The sequence below is a fragment of the Strigops habroptila genome, chromosome 4 (genome assembly GCF_004027225.2).
Source record: "Strigops habroptila isolate Jane chromosome 4, bStrHab1.2.pri, whole genome shotgun sequence".
Classification (NCBI taxonomy): Eukaryota; Metazoa; Chordata; class Aves; order Psittaciformes; family Psittacidae; genus Strigops; species Strigops habroptila.
The window spans coordinates 19,445,876-19,471,643 of NC_046358.1; the positions used below are offsets into that span (position 1 = coordinate 19,445,876).

Sequence of the window (25,768 nt, forward strand, 5' to 3'; positions counted from 1 at the left end):
ACTGAAACATACCTAGGGCTGGATTTTGTCCCGCTGACCTCAGTGGACTTTGGTTCAGGCTGTCAAATAGTGGGCAATGTGTATTTTGGTATGCATGCAGGCACCACAAAGAATTGTGAGACGCTGTCCCTAACGAGGCAGGTGATTGACTGAATGGATGTTCTCAGGCTTTGTGCACGCTTTTGGAAAGAAATGGTAAAACAATCTACTTAAGAACATCTGAATTTTTGCCAACTTGCACTACAGCCTGATAAGTTACTAAACATGCTGTCTATCGTTGCAAATATTTTCCTTTCTTTTCTTTTGTGAGACATTTTTTAGGATGAACATCACCCTTGTGTTTAATGATCTTACTTCAGCTCTCATCAAGTGTATCTCAGTGTTATTTATTGTCTTTCTGTCTCACTTAGGCTCTTAGGTACTGTTTTGACTTTCTCAAAATCTAGAAAAAGAACCTTTCATTTTGGATGAAAAGGGAAAAAAGCTGTATTTTTCTTTTCTCTGGGGGGGGGGGCGGAAATGAGGAAAATGGAGAAAAAAATTCAGAAACACTGAAAGGTGCTCACTGATTAAACTGTAGGGAACATTCACATATCTGCCTTTTGGTCTCCTGAAGATCAATACTATGAGGCTAATCTATGATGCTGCAGCAGTCTGTAATAATTCTAACGTATTATCTTTCAGAGTGTTATTACTGGAATAAAAATTGCTGGTTTTAAATTTTGGAGATATTGAGATACTCATCCTGCCATTCATTATTTCATAAAATGGATCAACAGCATTCTCTGTGTGCGCACACAGTTCGATACTCTTTCGAAATGATATTGAAGGGTTATCATGCTGTTCCAGTGATCCTGTCCAGCACAGTTATGCTAGATGGATGCCAAAAAAAAAAAAAAACAAAAAAACAAACCCAAGCAAAAAAAAGAACAAAGCAAAAAACCAAGCAAAATGTGACTGTTTCATATCTGATGCTCAGCATCACAAAGGTGTCATCTCTCTCGGGTGATAAAGGGAGGGCAAAGGAGCGCCTGTGTCAGTATGATTTGCCCAGTGAGAGTCACAAAAGCAACTTAAAAAGTTTTTGCATTGACTTGTGGTCATTAGATACTGGAAGTTTGTAATTTGGTGAGGAGGGAAAAGCATCTTCAGTAATTTATTTATTGCTGTACTGAAAGACAAGTTATGAAGTTTGGATTAATTATAATTTCCTGTGTCTCAGTAAGTGGATTCAAAATGACTCGTTGGCTGTTGTGCTGTAATAACCCTTTCATTTATTCTTTTTTTCTTCCAAGCAACTGAATGCCATATTGCCACTAAATTGGGAAAACATTAGATTTCCTTGGCCTAATTGTAGAGTCTTGGTTTTGCAATTGTATTTTGAAACACTCATGGACAATAGTCAGTGAAAGCAAAAAGACACAATTCTTACTGAGGCCAAATTTGGAAGCCTCTCTTAAAAACATGGTTGTAAAGCAACCTGTACCGTGAGCAGTGGAAGTAGCAAAGTCTAGTTTTCTAGTGGTTGCCATGTTTTTGCCCTTGGTTATGCCCTTCCTCCCCTGAAGCAAGAGCCCCAGCTCTCCTCTGTGAGACTTTCCTGCAAGCAGAGATGGGTTTTCTGGTGTGAGGCACATAGCTGTCAGCCAGCTCATACCTATGTGGGACGTGGTCAACTCTTTCCCCTTTGGTGGGGGAACCCTTTTGGGTCTCCTCTTCCTACTTCTGATTCTCACAAAGGGAATAGGAACTTGGTAATTTTTGTGGCTTTTACCTAATCTGGATTTTGTGGTCCCCACACATTTGGAGGGGTTGGAGTGGAGTGAGAGATAGATGGACTGTCAGCATGTTGTATAAAAGTTATCCTTTTATAATTATCTTTTCCATCCAGTAAAGAGTGCACCTTGTGTGTATAGGCAAAGACTTGAAAATAAGGAGTGAATTTCTATTTCATAGTAGCTGATTTAGTAAGAATTTTGGAGCTTTTGGTGGTGGGGGTTTTGTTTTGGTTTGTTGTTTGGTTTTGGTGTTTGTTTGGTTTTTTTTCTCAACTGAGCTGCTATTTAAATGTCTTCTAACATTTCGTGACTGTTGTTCTTTCGAGCAATTTTCAGGGTGAATCCAAAATCACAGTATTGCTAGGTAAAGAAAAATCTTTAACCCTCAAAAATGCTTACTACAAAGTTGCCCAATATCAGCAATGAATACATGGGTGTGATGCATTTTAGCAATTTTGCTTGTAGCAAAGCAAAGGGAGTTTGTCATAACACGAGTTGCTTATCGATGACACAGTTGTCCGTGATTGATTAAAAGTGGCAGATTTATTTCAGCTTCAACTCTTTCCATTAGCATTCCTACTGACCATCTGGCAGTGGAAAACCTCACTTGTGAGATAGACTAGGACCTTGTTAAAAAAATTACAGGATTTTTTGGGCCCTTTTTTTTGCCGGTATCCTGATGAGCCAGAAAGTTGCCACTTTCAGTGACGGTTCTTATTGCCTGAAAGGGTTGAGACTGGTGCTGGGTCAGCATGTGACTTGTTTTTAATTATTGCCTTGATTGCAGCAAACAGTTAATGGTTATGCAAGTACCATTTTGTGGACTTTGTAGCTCTTCCATACCATTCAGTTGATGATTAGAATGAGAAGGAGCCTGTTGCTGTCAAAGTGGGAGGAACAGAACAAACAACTTTTTTCAAAATGGCACCTACAGAAAACTAGAAGTTTCCCTCAATTACTTGCTTATTAAAATGTCTTATCATAATCAAAATTATTTGACTATGCTTAAGATGCCCTAATCAAAATAATTTAAAGATAATGTACCAGGGAGAGATGCTTAAGGGTCAAAAAATGAATTCTAAATGAACTGTGATGTTCCAAAGTGTGGAAGTTGTCTGTATGTCCATTAAGTGGTAGATATATGCGCTGATATGAGACAAATGTGGAGCTAGCATACAATGGATGATGAAACCTCAGGACATTTAATGGAGCTTCTGCAACTGTACAATGCATTACATCACGATCTGAAGTGCAGCAGCTGCTCTGGCCCTTCTGTCCCCTAATGAGTAATAGTGTAACAGGGCTGTCTTTGGTAAACAGCTTTATGGGGCTTTTCTGCTGCAGTGTCTGGCACTTGGAACTGTAGTGCTGTCTCTGGCTTCCCACCTGCAGCATCCCCTGCTCACCAGAAATACTATATTTCAAAATAAAGGCATGAAATCTTGTGGTTAGGACCCCTTGCGTCTAGATTTTATAGGGGACATTGTAAAGATTAATGTTATCTATGTATTGCAGAAAGGTGAGTTATGGACAGAGAAAACATAGTCTGTATGAGTTTCCCTACATCTGCAGACTTTGCTTAAAACAATGCTTTTAAGTCTCTAACATATGTTTTTGAGGGGGGAAAGTTTGAAAGAATTATTTCAGTGTGATAGATTTCTGCTCAGGATCTCCAGAGCTTGACCTTGGTGTCTGTAAATATTTTAAATGGTTCCATGGATATTTCAAGCCTATGGCTTGTTGAGGTGTAATGCACAAGGGACTTCTTCCTAAATGGGCTCCTCATTGCACTTAGACTCACACAAACATTGCAGCAAGTGAAGGTGTTAAAAAAATATGCATGAAGGTGAGAGTGACAGGTCTTACTAGGAGATTACTGGCAGTAGTTCTCTTGAAGAGTAATCTCCTAACAATTTATTCTCAATTTTGTATTCAATTTTGGAAATTGTGTTGAGGCAGCATTAAGATTACATAGATGGTAGTTACTTGTGCAGTATTTAGCATTAGAAAGGAGGTGAATCCCTTCTGGTTTTATTTTGCATCATTAGTAATGTTTATGCTGGGGGAGTATGCAATTTCTGAAAATGAAATGTTTTTGGACAGTTAGAAGGGATTATCTGAAACACGTACATAATGTATAGTGTAATTCATTTGAAGGTCGCCTATGTTATCCTTTTTTTGGTCTGAAGTAAGATAATATTGGAGTAAAAATGGGGAGGAAATTTATTCAGCCACTTGAAGGCATTTTGTGGAGGATTAAGATTTGTTGGGGTTTAAGTGTTTCTCAAAAAGTGCTTCTCTTGTCCGCTGATTTAATTGTGCCATCACATCTGTGAAAGATCATTATCATATTCTTTATACAGGCACGTGTCAAAGCGTTACTCACATCCAACCATCTGTAGACTATTTGATACAAGCGCTTCAAGAATGGAGCTAATAGACAGGGCACCATCCTTGTATCAGAAAGTTTCTTAAATTTCCTCACCTACTTTTTTTTTTTTTTGTCCTACTTACTACATTTTCTTTCAGAAACAATGCCTTTTGGCAGCTCCTGTTGTATTCATACCGGGTTTTGGGTAACTGGCCAGACTTACGCACAGCACCATCTCAGTGCACTCTTCTAGATCCCTTGCCAGTTGTCTGCTTGAACACCATCTGTTCCTGGCAGGAGTTACCTTCAAATACCTAATAAAACAGGTCATGGGAAAAACCAAAATCTTCCAGGAGCTAATGGTGTTAACATACACCGCTCCTCAAACGCCATTACCATTTTCCTTACAGCGCTTCAGGAAACTTTGTTCAGGCAGATTCTCTTACCCCAAGATCTTTCCTTTTGAGGAGTACCATGTCTGCCCAAGCAAACAGCGAGGAGGGTGCTAACTTGCAAGAAGATGTTTCGTGGAAAGCTTGAACAATGCATGAAATGCAGTCCTACTTCATAATGAGATGGAGAGCTGTGCTAATGAAATCTGCAGGAGACAATAAAGTGAGTCATACAGCAAAGACGACTGAAAACGGCTGTGCAAAGCACTGCCACTAAGAAAAAAAATATAACTGAGAGCAGGAAATAAAAAGAACATCTTGGAAAAAATCCAGGCTAATGCATCCAAAGAAATATAATCTGAAATGCAGACATACATGGGAGCAGAAGCTGTAAAAGCCATAAGGCTGAAAGAGATAGAGAGATAGCGGACTGCAAATTAGATATGAGGCTCTACAAAAGGACCAATTTGGGCCACGCTTTGGAGAAGCAGCACATGACAGATTAGGGAGGCATTAGGCCTGTCTTGGAGAACCATTTGCTTCTGTGGAGGAGAGAATTGGAGTCATTAGGGTGATTTCAGCAAGAAACAAAATAGTGATGATCTGGAGGAAACACTGAAATGTTATCCGTAGTGTGATAGGAGCCTACGCATAGTACAGTTGAAGCATTTGGAGCATAGACGAGGGAAACAGCAGCATATGGCATGGCAGAACTAGGCTACAACTGAGGAAAAGGCTAATTTCAGTGGGACAGCAGGAGGGAAGTCTCAGTGGCGGTAAGGGTGAGTGCCGTGTATGAAGACAGCACAATCAAAATACAGGTTGAGGGCCAAATACTGAAGTGACATAAGAAGATCCGTGTCTCTTTTTGAAGCTTTATCTGATTAGATTGTCTGAATTTCTTCCTTAAGGCACTCATAAACGAAGAAAGTGATAAATGGTGATGGCGGAGCCTTTACTCACTACTGTGAGTCCTCTGTAGATGGAGGTGAGCATAAACTGTGTCAAAGCAGAGGGTACTGCATGTCCCGGTCACTAGTGGGTGAGAAAGGAGGATGTCAGGCTGGCCCAGTTTCATCTCCCTGCATGGAAGTCAGCACTCTGACTACCCTCCCCCCCCCCCCCCCCCCAGCTAATAACACAAGTAGAAGTGTGGAAGGGTTTGGAAGCAGCTCAAAAGAAGTTTGGAAATCACTGAGGCTGGTTTGTTTCTACTGCAAGAGTGTACCTGTTGCATGCATGGTCCTTGGGATGGGGGCAGCTAAAAGCTGTGATTGAGGGGAACTGCTGGCGTGAAGGGGAGTTGTCTTGACCTCTCTGCCATTGCTTCTGTTGACCCTGCTAAAGTGGGTTTACTCCTAAAGAAAAAAATCTTCAGCTAATTATTTCCTCACTCGGGTGGCCTTTCTCATAGACATTTTACCATTTTAAGTAGGAACAATTACTTTGCAGGGTTGGGTTTTTTTTTTTGGGTGGGGGGGTGGTTTGTTTGGATTTTGGCGTTTGTTTTGGGGGGATTTTTTTTAGTGTAGCAAACAGAAGGGGAAACTACAGTCTAATTTTCTGTGATCCTGGATGCAGGTCAGTTGTTCATATTGAAAAGGTTATATGAAAACAGGTTACTTGGTAATTTTGGAAATGGTCCAGCTTGCTGCTTAATAGGAGTGCATTTTACAGAGCCTGATTATTCACACTCCTTTTTCTAATATTAGCATCAATTCCCTTATAGCAGTATTATGAAGTTGCTTATTTCTCAGTCCTTTTAAATGTGGGAGCCTGTCTGTAAGCACAGCAGACAGCTTATCAGCTCAGCAGCCGCTGCTGCTTGCCAATATCATGTGTTTGGTAAATGCTTGCAAGTCAGCCTTGAGAGTTTACGGACCTTGGCTTGTGTTTCTTCCTTTCTGTGTTTCACTGCACTGTTTAAATGAGGAGTATTAAAAGGCCTGCTAGATTTAGAGAGAAGAGAGAGTCTGCAAATACACCAGCCCTGCCTCCTCCCACGAGAAATGCATCTCCCGGCCAGTGAGAGATGGAGCCAGCTGAGGTGTGAGGGGGCTTTGTATTTTGGGGGGCTCTGCACACATACTGCTAACACTGGTTCTGTGGGTGCAGAGTGAGCCCAAATTTAATTTGTGACTTTGTCAGAGAAATAGAGAGGGAGTAAAAGAACCTCCAAACCAGCACTTTTAATAGCTCAGGGTATTGTGTTTTGTTTTGGGGTTTTTTTTCTCCTTTCAAATGTTTTTGTTTTATTATATCTGACACCAGTCAAGGAGAGAGGAGGCTCTTTAACCTTAATGCAAATAAAACAGTAGTGCTTTAGGAAAAAAAAAAGATATTGTTCACTTTATACCTCTAGGCTGGTGGTTCTGACAAACCAAAGAATTTAAAAATAAAATTACTCATTAGCTGTGTTTTTTTCTTAATCTGTTTAGCTCTGTCAATCCATTTGAAGTCTGATTTTTGCTTAGGAGGAGTAAAAAATTACCTATAGCAATAAATCCATCTGTCTGTCATGCTGTTTATCTGTCTATGTATCTATCCCCTGAAGACTTTAAAATGTTGTTTTTTATTTCTATACTGCTGCTGAAAATCAATTGTGACATTTTCTGTTTAGGCTGCTAAAGGTTTTGGCAGATAGAACATGGATTTTGTCTTTTGATGGTGAATTTAATTCAGCATTTATTGCAAAGTCCTCAAGTGTTTAAACGTGTGGTGATAGGCAACTAGAACTCCTGCTGTGATAAACTCTACCAGGTCTCTTCAGTAGTTCTGCTATTCAAAAAGAATTGGGACTTTTTTCATCTGTTTTTAATAAACGTGAGGCTTGCACACTATTTATGTCAGAACTAAAGCCAACTTTGTGTTGCAGTTTGACATGTAGAGTCTAACTTTTCAGCTTTTGCTCCTAAAGACACCTACTGAACTTAGGATTTGTTATCCATTAAAAAAGGTGAGGGACTTGCACATCATCTTATCTGAACTGTGATGTTGAAATGTGTACATGAAAAGAAAGAAAAAGCTGGTCTGCAGAAATGCTGGTCGTGTTAGAGGGTACACACCTGCACTTGCTTAGTGGCTGAGGCAGATACCAGCATTTGGGAGCAATTGCCTTTGCTTGGGTCTGTCTTGCTGTAGCTAAAGCTGGGGAGAGTCCAATGGAGTCTCCTTTGAATATTGCAAAATGAGAGGAGGACAGAGCCGAGTTCAGTGGATCAGGCGTCAGCGTCAGCCTGGCATCTCCTGCATCATCTTGGAGAAATTGTTTAGGTGATGTCTACAGGAAAGGGTTTGGTGATCCCAACCTCCCAAGCCTGTGCCCTGAGCTTCCTGGGAGCTATAACACACTGTAGGCGTGATTTTGTGTCTGAACTAATATGCATCAAATACTGTCAGCTGTTTATAGGGCCCATGGAGGTATCGCAGGGATCAGTGTATGGCAGATGAGGAAAGGCTGTTCCAACATGGCTTTGCCAAACACGCTTGTTGCGCCGCCAGGAGGACTGATGGGCCAGGAGTCCAGGGCGCAACCAGAGGGACAGCACTCTCTCAATGGCTTCCTCGTATTTCTTTTGTTGAGAGATAAGAGAAATCTGCTCCAGGGCTCTCTACATGGTGCTGCCATTTGGTAAAAATACCACGTCACTCGTATGCTGTTTCTGAAGTGTATTTTTTCACTTTTATCTTGTGAGATGGATGTTCGGACTGCTTGCGTGGACATCAGAATTCAGTGGGAAGATGTAGAGGCAGTAAATAAGTTCAGCATTGGATGGATCAACTTTTGTCACTGTTGGCAATTGTTTTTAACACCTTTGTGTATGTGGGTTCATGGTAGAAGCATGTGTTTTGCGCATGAGGTTTATGCTTTTTTCTTGTTCATCTTTTAAGATTTTCAAATAAGGTATTAACACTCAGAAGCCCAGAGGTAACAAGAACCTTAGAGTAGCTTCAGTTGTAATTTTCCCATTGAGGCCAGGCAAAACACAACACTTCTGAACAAATACATTCTTGCTCTAAAAAAGACTGAAAGCTCATATCAAAGGGTCATAAATCGCTACCAAATTAATTTCCAAATGTAAGTCTCTCATGCATGTGTTTAAATTTGATTCAGTTCCTTTAAAACAGTTTACTCTGAAAAGCTTTTTACATAAAAACATGCACAGTGAAAAGTGTTTACATTACAATATGGCACATTGCATTAAAAAAATACTTTCTACATCTATTTATTTGCTGTAACATTTTACTAACTAACCGAGCAAAGTAACACAGAGATTTGTGGTGTCATGCTAAAAACCCAAGTGTTAGGTTGCCAAGTATTGGTGTTCTCACAACACTTTGTAGACACAAAAAACTAAGGCAAACTGGAATGATGCTGTGGTGCTGATAAAGGAAATACTGTGTATGGAGATTTAAACAGCTGAAAGGCAGACATGTATTACAAGTGAGTTTGTGCAGACTGTTGTCTCACTGGGGCCAAGCACTTCTTAGGCATTTGCTGCATATTTTCACCAAGTACAGAATGTAGGAAATCTAAACTTAATGCATTCAAGACTAATGTTTCTTAAAAAAAAAGGGGGGGGTGTCACTGTTTTGTTTTTTTTTTTAATTAGAATTTTTTCCTTTAACTGATGCTTCGAAAATGCCTTTAGAAAGCAAAATGAGCATGGTGATGAAAAAGAACATAAGCAAACTTGCTTGTTAGACTTGGTGAAAGCTAAGTTGATCATCAATAAAAATCTGCATTATTTTCCTAGCGTGGCATTCAGTAACAACTTTCCTTGGTGTGCTTTTGTTTCAGTTGACATTTGCTTGAATGGCCAAGTGAGTTGGCAAATTTTGTGCTACTGGTCTTTGAAGTTGTGACTTCAGCCCAAACAGCCTTCTCTTTGTGTACAGCGGGGAGCCCCTTCGCTTTGGAGAGGGATGCATGCGGCACAAAGCCTAGAAAGGGCCCGTACATACCAAGTCTCACAATACTTCTGAGCACTTAACTTTAAGTAGCTCAGGTCTTGAAGGAATATTGGTTTATTTTCTGTGACTTTTTAATACAAGGAGTTGAAGTTCAAAATTAAAAAAAAAAAAATTAAACTAAAATTACCTTTTTTTTTTAATTGATCTTCAAACATAGGTTAGTATTTAGAAGGATTTAAACTACAGTGGGAATTTAGTCTTCTCTGTTTGATACAATTATTATTTCACAACAGGGTTCAAGTGCAAGGTCTCCTAGATACAAAGAAAGAAGTAGGGATTTACTTGAGATGGGTAGTGTTTGTTTCATGTTTTACTCATTCTCACTAGAATTGTACTAAAATCTATTGCATGTCAAAAAGTGCCTGCAAAACTTCACAGATTAGTGACAAAATATGAATAATAGGAAGGAAAGGAGGAACTTTATATAAATAAGGCAGTGTATAAGTATCTATTTATTGTAGTATTTGCATGTTTCATGGTCAGTTGAACTCTTTTTACTATCCACAGCCCATACCTTAATAATTGTGGTAGGAATGTAGCTTGCATAGCGCGTAAGTGACTCCTTCTCAGATGGCCTATTTCATCTGTAGCTGTACATGTCCACGGGAGCAGCACAGTGCGGAAAGCCAACTGCAACTGTTAGAGCTTTTTATTATTGCTGTGTACACAAAGTTGAGGTTGTCGATGAGCAGTTTTCAGATGGAGCCTTGTAGCTACAGTAATTTTAATGCATCTTCTGTAGCTACAGTGAAGTGGAGGAAAGGACATTGTTCAGCCGTAGGAATCTCTTTTCTGGCTTTTACACTGACCTTTCTCAGATGCTGGATTTTTGATGGCCAAAGACATTGGGGGCCACAATTTCTTGAAAGGGATTGGTAAAAAAATGAGGTGGAGTATAAGATTTTTAAGCAGATCTTGTCATATCAGTTTTGCTGTGATTTGCTTTGACAAGGGAGGACTAATTCCCATTTATAGAAGTTTAGGCCATCTGAATGTGTAAGATCGGGGTCAAACTTCCATCCATCCAGGTGAAGACTTGATGAAGAGGAGGCATCAGGAGCCATCTGGATGTCAGGGAAACATCTTCCCAGCTGAAGTCAGCTGCTTCTTGCTGTCCCTCAGATCTGCTGGCTAACCTGCTTTTGCAAGTGCCCTTTAACCAACTTCAAAAACTCCAGCAATTTCAAAAGGTAATAGTCAGCAAAGGTTTCTTTGCTAACTTGTTTTGCTCCTTGTTTTGACAGAGCCAAATCAGGGGCTGGTGGCCCAAGCAGAGCTGTCCTGCTCACCAACCCTGTGTAGCTGACTGCAGGCAGCATGGGCTTCACCTGGAGAGGTTTTCAAATAGATCCAGTTAAACCAGCTTGAGAGGCTGTGAAAGGCATCTCCTCTGCAGTTTGAATGAGGTTTCTATTGGTTAACTTGTATCTGTTAACACTAGTATTAAACTGTATTAAAGCAAACCACTATTAAATAAGTCTGCTTTACATGTAGGATCCCCTACAATAGCTAACCTAACTTAGTTACAGACGTGCAATATGGAGCTTGCATCGGAGGCATCGGAGATGGTGCTGTCTGCTCTCCACATCAAAAGTAATGTCCTCCCTTTTTGGAAGGAGTTGCACATATTGTACACAGATTTTAAACCAGCAATTAATTTTGTTTTTCTTCCTAATATTTCCATTTGGAATTTTCTTTCCATCAAAAAATGTGGCTGCATTTTTACACTCATCTATTTATGTGTACCAAATGCATTGTGAAGGAGAAAGGCTTTTGATAACATGAAGAGCTTCTCCCACCCTGTTCAATGATTCATTGGTACATAACAGTATGTTCAAGCAAGCACCTATGGTGTGTAGCAATGCATCTTTTAAACTTGTGTCGTATTTGATGTTAAATAGCCATTTTCCAAGTGATTGTACTGGTTATGCACTGTATTATTTATGCTTACTTACTCACGAGTAGAGATTGTCATGCAAGCAGCTTCCAAGGTTGGAATAAAAGGGTACAGTTTATTTTCTTATGTCAGTAGAGTTTAAATCCAAAGGTGTGAGAGAGCTTTATGAACTTGCAGTTTTACAGGAACTTTGACTTGGAGAGATATTCTTCCAGTAGAGGATCCCCTTGGATTTAGGGAATGGGATGTGGGATCAACTTCATTGTAACTTTGAAAAAGGCTGTAGCAGATTAATGTATACATGTTCACAGTGTGCTGACATCTGGCTGATTAATGCATTGGATCCAGTCTGATCTTGCATGTTTCTGAAATGGTGCAGTTTCGTACCTCTACCATGTTCTCTGGTCCCTTTGGTACACCATCTCCTGGTGAGGTGAGGACAGGTATCTACTGCGTACTTGTAAGCAGGAGGGAAGCCAGACGCAGGCACATAGGGCATCACAGCATCAGTGGCAGCAAAGCCTGGCATACCAGCAAGGTATGGCACAGCTGAGGGGGAAGACCTGACAGACCAGTTGTGCAGGCTTCGTTAAGGAGCCCAGTTTACACAAGACAGAAAGTACTCAGGCAGTTACAGAGCAATCACATGCCAGCCTGACTTCAGCCATCAGCAGAGCATCACTATGGTTGTTACCTAAGCATTTCCATAATGTGTGTCTCTACAACTTATAATTATAGCCAAGCCTGCCTCTAGCTAATTACAAGCTCGCTTAGAAGTATAGTTTATGTAAAGCTTTTAAAACTTTATATGGGAAGATATACATCCACAGGCATAATAAGAATGACGCCTTATTTTCAAAATGAAATTTATAGGCTTTGGTGTCTGTTTCTACCTCCCTTTACAGTTTTGCACAAGCTTTTTTGTTGCATCCTCATCCAGAGCTTTTGCCAGAAATATTGCCCAGGTTTCACCAACATCAAGCTAGTGATTTTTAAGTTTTCTTCTGAGTGTTTCATTCTCATTTCTGAGAGACTAAACCAGATGTTACGATGTCTTTGAGCTTTGTGTTTTGAGAACACTGATAAATAATACTTAGATCTCTCATAAAAAGAAGATAAGTCTTGATAGTAGTGAAGCTTTTTGTTGAACACATCGCTACAAGTTCTACATAAATAGTGATCCATCTGTGGAGACTTGCTGTGTATTTGCTTAGATGGTGCTGCATCTCTACATCTTCAGCTTGGAATAAAGTGATTCTAGCAGCATAACCCCTTACACCCTGAAACAGCAATACGGGCAAGCCTTGGTGATGAGACAATTTCTGAATGTGACACACTGTTGTAAGATGGCAAGCGTGGCTGTGGGTCAAACATGGCATTACCTGCACCTGGGTGGTTGTTGCAGCACCATGTTCTGCACACCATGCTGGCCAAGGCCACTCTCTGGGATGGCTTTGGGTAACCATATGACAAAGGCAAGACTAGATAGTACTGACATGGTTGCCACTGCCCTTTGAAGGTGTTCTCTTTGGATTTTCTTATTTACTTGGTATCTTCCATTCCCGCTTCCAAGTGCTGCTCTCTCAGGAAGGAATGGTGTCTGAAAAGGAAAGGGAACACAGTGGAGCCTGCAGTGCTTGTGCACTTGGCTTTCGACACCTTTGGTACAAGGGGATACTCACATAGCCTCCATCACTACTGCTGTTTGGGAATAAAAAAGTGGGGTGCCTAACCCTCATGTATGGTTGAGGAAAGAAAACTCTAGAGATAACTCCTGCAGTTGATGAATTCCCTCTCCTTGCTTCTGTCTAGCCATTTTTGAGTTTGGTATTTAGTTGGATTATTCAGGTCAGATCAGATTTAGGTCAGTTTTGATGGATTTTTTCCAAATCCAGTTCCCTTGATTCCTACTGTAAACGCTTACCAGATGACACAATGTGAAACTGGAACAGACTAGAGCTGTGTGATGACCAAATAAAATCTCAGTGGGAACCACTTCCACGTTCCTGAGATCAGTTTCTCATGTCATAAATTCTGTATCCAAAATTGTATCAAATACTTTTCTGACAAGAGTGAGGTTTTTTTTTCTAACGGACAAATCCCAGCAGAGCTATTTATAAGAAGCCTCTCTCTTGTATGTGCACTCACATGCCTGTTAACTCAGACCTACACTGAAGAACAAATATAAGTAAAAACTTCTCCGTGTCCTTGCCAGTGCTTTTCAACCCACCCTGCTTGGTCTCATCTGACATCCTCCACTGCATTTCTTTGGTATTTTTTTGTTGGGAAGAGTTGCTATAATGGTAATCACTATTAAAGACTTCTCCCCAAAGGAATAATCTGGATTTATTTGGTGATACACTTTTCTTTGCAGACCATTTCACTGCTTTGTTCTGCCTGATCTTCTCCTGTTCATGAGGGGTGGGGAGGAGTGATCTGAGTGCCATCCTCATGCCAAATGCCATGCTGTATGCTTACACTATAAGAAATTTCACCTCAACATGAGGAAGAACTGCTTTACGTTGAGGGTTGCAGAGCACTGGAACAGGCTGCCCAGGGGAGTCATGGAGTCTCTCTCTCTGGAGACTAGATGATCTCCAGAGGTGGCTTGCAACCCTAACAATTCTATTATTGTATGACAGAGAGTCACTGAGGCAGTGAGCGCCTGGGCAGTGCATTGTGGTGTCCTTTGGCTTGGGAGAAGGAGGCCAGTCTGTTTCTTGAACACAAATCCAGGCACAGGAAAAGCTGCTTGAGCTGGTGGGGTTTTTTAGTTTTAAGTTTAGAGCTGCCTTCTTACACTGTTAGTTCCTAATTAGAAAAAGCCCAGAATTTCTTACTAGACCAAATTACAGCTTCTTCTCCTGTTTCAGCCTCTTTATGTGTTTCCTGATAGGGTAAAGGGGAGCCTTGATACCAGGCTTCTCTATGTCCTGGCTTAGGTATTGCTATATATCAATCTCTTCTGCAGGAAATCAGACAGACGAGACCTGTGCTTTCAGTTTTAAAAAGTTCTGGTGTACATGGTGGACAGAGGAGAGCCAGTTCTACCACAATTGTCTCCTTGGTGCCTGCAAAAGCCACGTTAAATCATCGTTCTGCCATTCAGCCGCTTGATTAGACGTTCTGTGCATACCTTGAAATATGTGATGTTTTAAAGCTAGATTTGCTATTTAAATAAGAGGTTTGCCTTAATTGGCTGTTACAAATTACAAGCAAGAAGGAATGATTTATTGCTTATAATTAGAAATGAGTTACGAAGGGGAATGTTGGTAATCATAAAATAAAGCTTGGAATACATTGATTTCCAGATGGCTGGCAGTGAAATTGCTCTTTAATGTATAATAGACCAGACACAAGGAAAAAAAAAAAAATCTGTCATCCATATTTATTCCTTGACGGATTACTTGTATGAATCTATAGTTGGGGATCCAACCTGAATTTTGAAATATTAGTTTTGCCTGCATAATCGGATGAGAAAAACTTAATTCGCACAGTGGTATGTGCTATCAGAGGTGGTGGAAGAGGTGAGTTAGTGTTTTGCCTAGCATGATTTTTGTCCTTGTAATGTCAACGGGGAAGATCTAACGATAAATCTGGCATCACCTTTGGGTATAACAATCTCAGTGGATTGTTCTCAGAGACTGAAGGTTACTAAGATGTTTTTCTTTTCATCTTTTGCCTCATTAGCTGTTTTTATGAGGTTGAGATTGATCAAAACATCTGTCCAAAAGCAAATATCTGTAATCCTCCTTGCTTGAGTCTAGAAAAATATATTTGCACCAGAAACAGATGGTGGTGCTACTGCTGAGAACTTTTCAATAGCGTAATCCTTCTGTTGAGATGATAGTGTGTTCATTTAATGTTTTAAATTTCATTTCTGTTACTATAGTTCCAAGCATGATTTAGAAATTATTTAATTTGCCTTATCTGCTAATAATAGTGCTTTCTGCCATAACAGATGCATTCTGCACTGTTACCATTTGAAAGACTGCCTACAAGATAGTTAGACATATTTGGATTGTCACCACATGAGTTGTCTCACACCCGTGTTTTAAAAGTGACACTGCCATTAGACTTGCTTAACTGCGACCATCATGATTACTCATTTACCTTTATTAAAATGCTTCATAGCTTCCTTATTTTAAGTAGCTTTTCCCAGCAAGGTGCAGATTTACTTTGCTGCCATTATTTAATCTGGAAAAATTTCCATGGTGAAAGGAATAGCATATTTTCAGCTAATATTTTCCTGACCTGTGGAGAGATGATCTCATCAGTATCTTTATTGACAAACCCAGGAAGAAGGTGTGTCAACCAGAAATATTAGATCAGTCAGCCTTTCTTGTCCTGGAGCAATTGTAATTTCCCATGGTCTGCAGCAATTTCCTTTAGAAGCAGATATGTGCAGAGATTATTTTGGAGCTGCTGCAGTAGCATAATTTCATTTGGTCCCAATAAGGTGGCCATAGATTTCATTCTTTTAATTTTTGCTATTGAAAATCTTTTGGGTTAGGCCGTGGAAAGAATAGCAAGTTGCTATTTTACAGAATCTGATTGAAGAATGAGTGCTGCAGCTATGCAGAAAAATACTGCCTGCTCTCCAGTCGGGTTATTGAAGACAGATATCATGGCCTCTGCCCTGCTCTGATATAGGTGTTTAGTTCACAATATGATAACGAAGTTCCTGCTTTTCAAAAGCATATCAGTGACTGACGTAGACGCTTAGTTCCTCGCTGATAAATATCTCCTTTAGTCAATGATAGAGATTCTTACTTTTTGCCTGTTTATTCCTGTGAGTTTTGGTCCCTAGATACTTAAGCTTGGGCATTTGCTAGAAGAGGCCAATCTCATTAGCACTGAAGATGTACTCAGCGCTGTGTTGTCTGTTGCTGCACTGATGAAAGAGAAACTCCTCTGATCCAGCATGAAAGAGGACTGAGTGGGAATCAGAAGTGGGAACAGTTTCTCATTTCTCTGTAGTTTTTGTTGTCACTTCAGCTTTGCTTTTCTTCTGCTTGAAATGGCTCTTTCTGTGGCATTGCTTGCTCAGAAACAGGCAGAAAATGCTGGCTGTGTTTACACTGGTGGTGTAAACCAGTGGAGTTTATGCTGGCGTGTTGGAGCAGAGTTAGAAGGAGGTGGCTCAGGCACTGCTCAATGCATCCGAGTCTTGCTTTCCAGGTATCTGGTAGTATCTAGGAGAGTTCAGACCCTGCCTGGTGCTCCGTCAGTCATATTTGTGCAGCTGGCAGCACTGGGGTTAGCCAGCTCCAAGGGACCTGTCTGTGTGTGAGCTGAGCCCATTGCAATGCGGACATGCCCTTCAGTTGCTGTCTTTTGGTATTGGTTGGGGTCTCTGTGGCCCTGTCACTGGGGAACGTGATTCAGGGAAAAAAGGTGTGATTTGGGGTTTCTAGATGTGAGCATCAGAGATGCTTTGTTTTGGTTTGCAGAGCATGATGTTGTCTGTGGTTGTATCTGGACTACTTCTGGTATGCCACAGTGCGCTCTTCACCCCAGCCCCTGTCCTCAAGACATCATGCAGCCATTCATTGGTGTCATAACCAGCCATGGCCTTGGCCATGAGCCTCAGTTTCCTGGGGAGAAAACAGCTCTTGTAAGCATCCAGCTCTCATCCAGAAGCAGATGTAGAAGGCAGTGGGATCCCCAAAGTGCTCTGGGGTCATGGTCATGATTGCAGTCTCTGTTTTGCCCTGTAGAAAAGAGCAGTGATCTGAGTCCATGAGGGTCACCCCTTTGTCCTGACTTTATGGCAGAAAGATACGTCAGTATCCTCTGATGCTGTTATGTTTCCAACAAGAGCATTAAATTCTTGCAGGGAGGTAATTCCCAGCTTTCCGGTAAGGTTAACATTGACAGTACCTAATTAAAGGGTACTCTTAGCCTGGATAAACATTTATATTCATTTCCTTCTTACGCAGATGTCTGGTAAACTGACCTCCTGAGGCAAAACCATCTGGCCTCAGGTGGGAGGAGGATCTCAGCCAGCGTGGAGAACCTGACCGGACTCTGCTCAATCATTTCTCAATAGCTTTTCTGTCACTGAAGTGACATACATATGAAAGGCCTGTGGTATGGATGTTTAGGTTCTACGGGCAGTTGTCTTAGACAACCTGCATAATTACACTGCCGGCTTGTGGCTGCAGGCTCCATTGTATCTCTGTTTTCCATTGCGTATTCTGGGATCATCCATGTATAAAATTAGTATGGGCAGTAAGCAGCAGTAAGATGTTCCCTACTTGGATGGATTAAATTAAAATTCAGTAAGAAACAGAGCTTTGAGTGGGTTTCCAAATTACTTGCAGGATTGCACTGAAGAGATTGGTATGGTATCGTAAACCTTTTTGGTGGGCAAACAGCCTGATGCAAGTGAGGTGGTTTTATTACCTCACAGTGCTCTTTCTATTTTATGTACTATGCTGTGTAATCTTCTGTTATTAAATAATAAGCAAAATAAAAACAGTTGTTTGTCACAGCCAGCATGTTTTTCAGAGAATTTGCTCACTTTGAAAGTTTAGTCTGTGTGATCTCCAGCCCTGTCAGGTGCTATTATATTGAATCTTCTTTTAAATTTTGAAGCTGGAGGACAAACCTAGACGTTATCGTGCACATCTCAGCTGAGAGCGGAGTGAATTCTGCGGGGAGCAGCCTCTGATGCCATGTACTATGCCATTAGTTTTTGTCGTGAACATGTCAAGATTAGCTGCTTCCAGTGTTACATGTGTTGGCTGACATGAGCATTTGTAGAGCTGCATAATTTTTGAAGTAGTTTGAAATGTGGATATAACACTTGGGGCTGTGTGAAATCTTTTCCCCCCCCTTTTACAGATCACATTGCTGTTCAGAAAGTTGCTTGTTCTGTTACTCCCTCTCATGAGGTATTGTATTAATTTGCAAAGTTAATTTGCAAATGAAAGTGCCTCAAACTAGAAATCATCATAAATAGTGATCAACTACTGAAACACTTGGCAAAACAAGTTGCAACATTGCATTTTCAATAGAGACTGTTGGTGCTTTAGCATATATGGGATCATATCTTAATGCAGGATATTATTGTTATTTATGGAACTTGGCAACCCTGAGTTAAAACTGGACTGTGATGGACAGGATTTTTCCCATATAGTGTGTGTGTGCTTGTTTGTACCTTCATAGCCTTTCACAGATGAGGCTGTCATGCACATTGAAAGTTGGATAAGATACTTCAGTTACTTGTTTTTTTAAAGGTGCTTTCTTGATCATTAATACTCAGACCTATCCCAGCCTTGAAAGCAGCCGTGTTCTTCCATGAAGACACTTCTTTCCACCCTCTGTGGTGCAGCCAGACAGCAGAAGGAGGCCATATCTGTAGCCATGGCAGCCAATAATTTATTGCTCCATATGGCTGGTGTGGCAGCAGCTGCTCTGGTTTAAAGAGGTCAGGGCATCAGGGCATTTAAGAAACAAAACAAAATCCCACTGTAAAACCTTCCTGAATGGTTTTGTACAGTAATAGTAGGGTTCTCCACAGGTGTAAAGAGACCCAAGGGAGAGAAATTAACTTCTCTTTTTATATATTTATAACTTTTATAACATTTTAATCAAAGACATTATTTCAGGGGGAGATAAGTTTTTATGTCTCCTTATGATGGTTTTACCTTTTTTTCCAGTTTTCATTGCTACCATTTGTAGGTAGCGCATAGTACTGAGGTGCAGCAAGCTGGGCTGTTGCGAGTGACCCCTTTGGATCTGCCCTGCAACAGGTGCTGAACAGCCAGAGCAGGAGCAGAATCTAACCCATTGCTTCAGGATGCATTCAATATTATGCTAAGAAAGAAACTGTATTGCCCAAATCGAATGGCAGCATTGTATTTCTCGTAGTGAAGATGTATGTTTTGTGAGCAATTATCATGGAACAGAAATACAGGTTTAGTTTCAGTTTGGCTGTGAGAGTCACTTGCTGCTGAAAAATGGTATAGAAAAGCTCTTGGATTTAGCACTGAAGTGTGCAAATAGGCCTTTCATAAGCATGAATCTTTTTATTTTCATTAGGGGACCATTTTAATTAAAACAAAACTGGAATGTTTACTCTTTGCTTCCTATAGCTGTGATTGTTTTCTTCATTGTGTGAGCACATGTATAATTTGCTCTAAAAGAAATGTCAGCAGTTTCTGATTACCTTGCGAGTCTTACTCAACAGCTTGATTTTAATTGGGGGGAGGAAAGATTTCAGGGTGCTCCAGGGAGGTCTGATGTCTTTTGGTAGTAGGGGGAAATAGGTGCTATCTTTGGTACAGTGTTAATTGCAATAATCACTACTACTGGTTTAAAATAAAAGTCCTTCATTACTTACCCCTGTTAGGGGTTTTTTTTTCAGTCATGTCAATGAAATACAACCTGTTTGGTAATTAGCATCCCTCAGCTACATAACCTTTTGACATTGCTGCATCTGAATGCTTGTAAGCATCTAAACAGGGTGACTTCTGGAAGACAGTGATTGACTATAGATAGGATGGCTCAAATTTTAGGAAATAAGGAGTTATTTTGCATGATGAGGATGGTGAAACACTGGAAGAGCTTGCCTAGAGAGGTGGCAGATGCCCCATCCCTGGAAATATTCAAGGTCAGGTTGGACAGGGCTGAGTGCATCCTGATCGATTTGAAGATGTCCCTGCTCATTGCAGAGGGGTTGGAACTAGATGACCTTTAAAGTTTCCTTCCAGCCCAAACCATTCTGTGATTCTGTGAGAACTCTACAATTCAGGTTAGATAAAGGAAAGAGAAGGCTAGGCACATAGTGGGGAATGTGTCCATCCCTTTAGATGCATTCTCTCTAAGCCCAGAATTCCACCAGGATTTGTAAGTAAGAGATGGTTTATGTGGGTCAAGAGTATCTCTTTCTTTAAATTTTTGTCATTATGAAATATGACAAGAAGTATCTGTAGCAGAATAATGTACTCTGTATCATTCAGTGGTACAACTCCTGAAGCATTCTTGTGGATTCTTTTTGTTTAGATCTGCTAAGGAGGCATCTTGGACTACTTTGTTTGCTGAAATGCCTTTTGGGTCTTGCAAAGCATTTCAGAGGTGATCGGTTTCTGAACTTTTTGGAGCTTAGACAATATCTTGTTTTTTAATAATGTCTTCTCCATCAGAGATAATGATGTGAGTCTCCTCTGCTTATTCTTTGGGGTTTTGTTTCCTCCTGCTGATTATTTGAAGTAGATAAGAAGGAAAACAACCAGTATCTGTGTGTGAACAGGGAGGAATGACTAATAGAAAAATGAGAGGAAAGATACTGTTTATCATAAAAGACTATATCTCTGGAGACATAAATTGGTATTCATTAAGTGGCTTGCCTAGACTTAGTTAAAAGACATACTTGAGAAGCTGTCTGAGCAGTGTTTCAGTAGAAAGCAAGTCATTCTCTTCATGACTAGATACATCTAGATGAAGAGAAAAGACCAGAAAGCAGCACTAAATGATGGATTGAGAACAGCCTTCATGGCAGTAAGGAGACAACAGGCTATGAAATGTTTTTCAGAAAGAACAATATTTAACACTTAGCTGTAAAGTAATACTGATCTGTCTTTTCTCCCCAGATATGCAGGTCTTTTTCATATTAGATGCAGCATTTTTTAAAAAGTTTGTGTTCAGGTTTTGTCATTTCTTATTCAAAGTATGCAGAGTGCCCTTGGTTTTGATGATGATTTCTGTAGCTGGAATTAGAATTTTGCCTGTGATTATTTTGATACCCTGCATGTATAATCTTACTGAGTATCCTGTATATATCATCAAACACAGGGAAGCAGTTGCAGAGTGGTGCTAGGTATTTCAGAGTGTGGCTCAGTTTTACCATGGCTGCATTCTTCCAAAAAAATCAGTTGTCTTTTGACTTTTGTAATATGTGACAAAAACATCTATTTCAAAGACCTTCAGGATGGGCTCGGGCTGCAGTTTGAGATGAGATTTTGCTACTGTGCTTGTTGACTGGCATCTTCTCTTACTATCAGGAACTGGGGCAGATACTTACAAGGCAATGTGTGTATTAATTATTGTGGAATCTGTGGCTCTCTAATCTTTATCTTATATCTCTAAAAAAGCAATTGCACAACATAACACTAGCAAAGTGCTTTCAATGTCTGGAGAGTGAATACTCTGTCAAACTCTTGTGCATGGTGTAAATTTTCTGATGTTCACCAGTTCTCCTTTCCTTCTTTGCAGATTAAGACCCTTGATTTCAACACAGCTCACTAAAAAGGCTGCCACTGAAGAGGTATGTAAAGTCCAGCACTTCTCCTAGTGCAGCAGTTTGAGTTTGGAAATTCTCACAACCTGGCTCTGGTTATGTGGTAGATAAGGGCAAAAGAAATAAGTCTTGCCTCTCTAATCAGAATGGGAGGTGGTTACTGCAAACACTGCAAGACTGAGGTTGCTTGTTTTCTAACCAAGATATGACCTTCGTTACCCATCAGTAACATTAGCACAGTCTCATAATACATGGTTAGACAGCAAAAAAGAGAAAACTCCCTGCAAGCATCTAAAAAGGTACATATTGAACTGGTGAGTAGGAGGAGTAGGAGAGGGCAGAGCTCATGTCTGTTTCTCAGCACTTGGATTGTCCCCACAGAGAAGGTGAACGATGTGAAACATTGCTTCTGTGCAGCCAGCGACGGCCCAAGGGAAGGGCTGGGCTTCTGCAGGAGAAGGGTGAGGAAACGCTAAGTGACAGTTTATAGCATAGCATGGCTTACTCCTTGGCTGGTTTGTTTGTTTAGTTTGAAAATATAATAGTGCCATAGAAAAGTTAGAGCTAGTAATTGGCCACCACCAGAAACCCTCTGAGGGTGGCTTTGTGCACTTGCATTTTCTCCTGAAGAGGTCCTGATTATTATCAGAGTCATAGTGATAACTGCTTTCATTCACTATTATTTTCACCCTGTACAAAGTATACATATGCATTTTGTGTATGATAAAATAACTGTCTACTCTGTATCTAAAATTCTGTTCCTAATAAAACAAAGGTATTTATCCTTCTTTTTCCCCATGAACGTGTGACACTGACACCCTTTTAAAAGCGAACAAGTTACCTTAGGAAGTTTAACATGCTTTGACAGTTCTCCGTCCATCCATAAATATATGTGCAAAAATCAAGTCCAGGATGTCTGGAAGTGAATTCAGGAAGTTCTATTTAAAGACATTATTTGACTGCCTTATTTTTAAAATTACTAAACCCCATTGATTTTCAGAAACAGTTTGATATCCTGCCTGGGGAAATACATTTTCACTTCTTATGCTATGCTCATTAGAAAACTCTGCACATTTTTAGAAGTATAGCAGTCTGGAAGTGGACATGATAATTAGAAGAAGGTCACATTTTAATTAGCATGGTGCAATTTTAAAAAATAATGACTCAATTGTAGCTCCTTTATATTCACCCACTTTTTCAGAGCAGATGGATACTTTTAAGCATATAAATTGATATATATTATGATGCTGATTCGTCTCAAACTGTTGTGTCTATTTTTGTTTATACTGAAAACCTCGATGGACTCAATTTGATCACTCTGGAAGCAAAAGCAGTGGTAGGAAATATAAAATAAACTGGAGGGAAGTTCCTCTAAATAATATGATTAATTTGAGCATTAAAAAATCATGAACACCCGTCTTTGAGTGATCTGAATATCTAAATACTTGATTTTCTATTAAAATTAATGGGTGTCTTTTGCCCTATTAATGAGTTATCGGAGCAAACCCTTAGGTGACTTTGAAAAACTCAGGCAGATTCTTTAGGTTGACTGTCATGGTATATGACACATTCAGGAACTGCTTTGATGTTTGAATAATTAGACTATCAACTTTCTGGTGCAGGGATTTTCTCTTATGGTGTACCTCTGAAGTGCCTGGAGTTAAAGGGATTCTGGGAGTTACTGCATCCTAAGTAAATACATTTATAAATAAATAAATAAAAATAAATTAACAACACCAAATCAGAACTTACTGCTAATGGAACTGGAGAAGATGCAGCAGTACATAGTTCCGTACTGTAATTTAAAGCCCAAAGTACTGTAGGACGTTTCTTGTGGTGGGGACCAGAGGAATTGGGGTTTCCTGGCCTCCTTTGAACCACTGATTGTGAGGAGCACCTCACCACTGTTCTTCCCAAGGAAGTAGTCCTGGTCTTCTCCATCTTTCCTAGCAGAGATGACTCTCAGTGCTGGTGACTGCTGAGTAGTGACAGGTACTGTTAAGTATTCTCTTCTCAAAATTACTTACATGACAAAACAGTGTTAATGGTTAATCTTCAATGTTCTTCAAGTTGCCACTAATGGGGAGTCCTTTTGGGCCACAAGCTCTAGTGTAGAAACCCCAAATAGTCCAAGTACAGAACAGAGGTGAAAAGTACACTGTTACAAAGCTGGTACAGATAAAGAATCACAGAATCATAGAATACCATGTTGGAGGGGACCTCAAGGATCATCTGGTCCAACTTTTCTTGACAAAGCATGACCTAGACTAAATGTCCCAGCACCCTGTCCAATTGAGTCTTGAAAGTGTCTGACACTGGGAAATCCACCACTCCCCTGGGGAGATGATTCCAGTGGCAGATTGTGTTCTCATTGTGAAAAATTTTCCTCTTGTGTCCAATGGGAATCTTCCTGGGAGTAACTTGTGTCCATTATGCCTGGTCTTTTCCATGTAACTCCTTATAAAAAGGGAGTCTCCATCTTCTTTGTAGCCACCCTTTAAATACCATAGAACATGGTTATAAGATCTCCCTTGAGCCTTCTTTCCTCAAGGCTGAACAAGCCCAGCTCCTTCATCCTTTCCTCACATGGCTTCCCAGTCCTTTGATCATCTCTGTGGTCGTTCTCTAGACCCTCTCCAGCCTGACTACAATTTTTTTGTATAGCAGGGACCAAAGCTCCTGTGATAATTCTTCCCTGGATGAGAGAGGGAGGTGCAGCCCTAGACTGAGCACACTGTGGAAGTGAGAACTTCAGAGAGACCAGAGCCTGGGCTGTGCTGGGGCAGACCATGTTGCTGGCTCCTGCCTCATTCCCAGATCTGTCATTAGGGAACCAAAGCCAATATTACTTTTTCCAAATTCATCTCTGATTCCTTGCAGTGTTGCCCCTTCTCACCCTCCCAGCTGTGTCCTGCCTAACCTTGGAACAGCTAGCTGGGGAGGTACACATATCGAATGGATCCTGTCAATGATCAATTCCCAAGTTAGTCTTTGGAGTTCATTATTCTGATGAATTTCATAGGTAATGTTACTGATGCTGGTGTGTATTATCAACCTAGTGCTCTGCCATCATGTTAAGTGCTGTCTAAAGTGTGCTATTTGTTCGATATCTCATTGTGACTCCAAATAAAATCAACCCGAGAGCCGTCAAAACCAATACATGTTGGGTTTTTTTCTGATTTGAAGGGTATGTTTTTGCTGTCATTAAAGCGTCAATAATATTGTTATTGTGTAATAGGACTAATGTGAGTCAAGCACAATGAGGAAAAGGTGGTAAGTTTTCACCCAGAGCTCTACTGAGGAGCCTTCACTCTCAGAATTCTCCTTACCTTGTACTTGCAAAAGGATCCTTGTTCTGCTGTTACCATCTCTGGATATTTCAGTTACCTGGCTATGAATTATGTGAAAACTGGATGTTTGTGCCAGACTTTCATTCAGGCAACATTTCTTTGAGCAAGTTGCATGTCCCCTAGAACAGCTAAGCTTCTAGCACTGTACACGGGCTTCCAGCTCTCCTGTCCTGTCATTTGGAAGCCGCTAAAGTTTTGTACAAATATTGAACAAAAGGAAGGGTTGCTCTACTGTCCCTCTCCCTTTTTTGCAGGTGACTTTTCCAAATGCACAAGCAGAAACCCCTGCCTTGGAAAAAGCAGCAGCTGTGCTAGTGGAGAGTGGCCCAGTAGCTTACAACCCTGATGAAGAGGTGGAAGAGGAAGAAATAGAAGATGATGATGATCACTGCATGAGCGCCTTGCAGTTAATGGGAGGAAACGGTAAACTGCTGCCTAAATTACCATCTACTGATGCTCTGGGGTTCGTTGTTTCAGGGTTGAGGACAGATAGGTTTTCCCTGCTTGTCCCTGTTCTCTGGCAGTTCGTCCTGTGCAGATCTCCGGCCGCCTTTCCAGCATTGCCCATTCCTGTGGGAAAGCCTCGAGTCACCCTTGTCCAAAACCTGACCTTCTTAGAGATTCCTCCTGAGAAAACGTTGCATCTTGAGGTTTAGGCTAAGAGGATTTCTCAGGAACAAACTGATGTTACACGTTTTTCAGAAGTACGTTTATTAATGTGGATCTGAGGAATTATGGGATCAGTGACCTCTCCATTAGC

At 40.6% G+C, this 25,768-nt stretch overlaps 1 protein-coding gene across 4 annotated transcripts in view; it reads left to right on the forward strand.

Moving 5' to 3' along the window:
- The window catches only part of BRF1 (BRF1 RNA polymerase III transcription initiation factor subunit), a 177,521-nt gene that overhangs the window by 145,973 nt on the left and 5,780 nt on the right, over nt 1-25,768 (forward strand). For all 4 annotated transcript variants that reach the window (XM_030484998.1, XM_030485000.1, XM_030485002.1 and 1 more), the window contains 2 exons: nt 21,634-21,685; nt 25,263-25,431. In XM_030484998.1, coding sequence (XP_030340858.1) covers nt 21,634-21,685; nt 25,263-25,431 — 221 coding nt within the window. The remainder of the gene's footprint in view (nt 1-21,633; nt 21,686-25,262; nt 25,432-25,768) is intronic.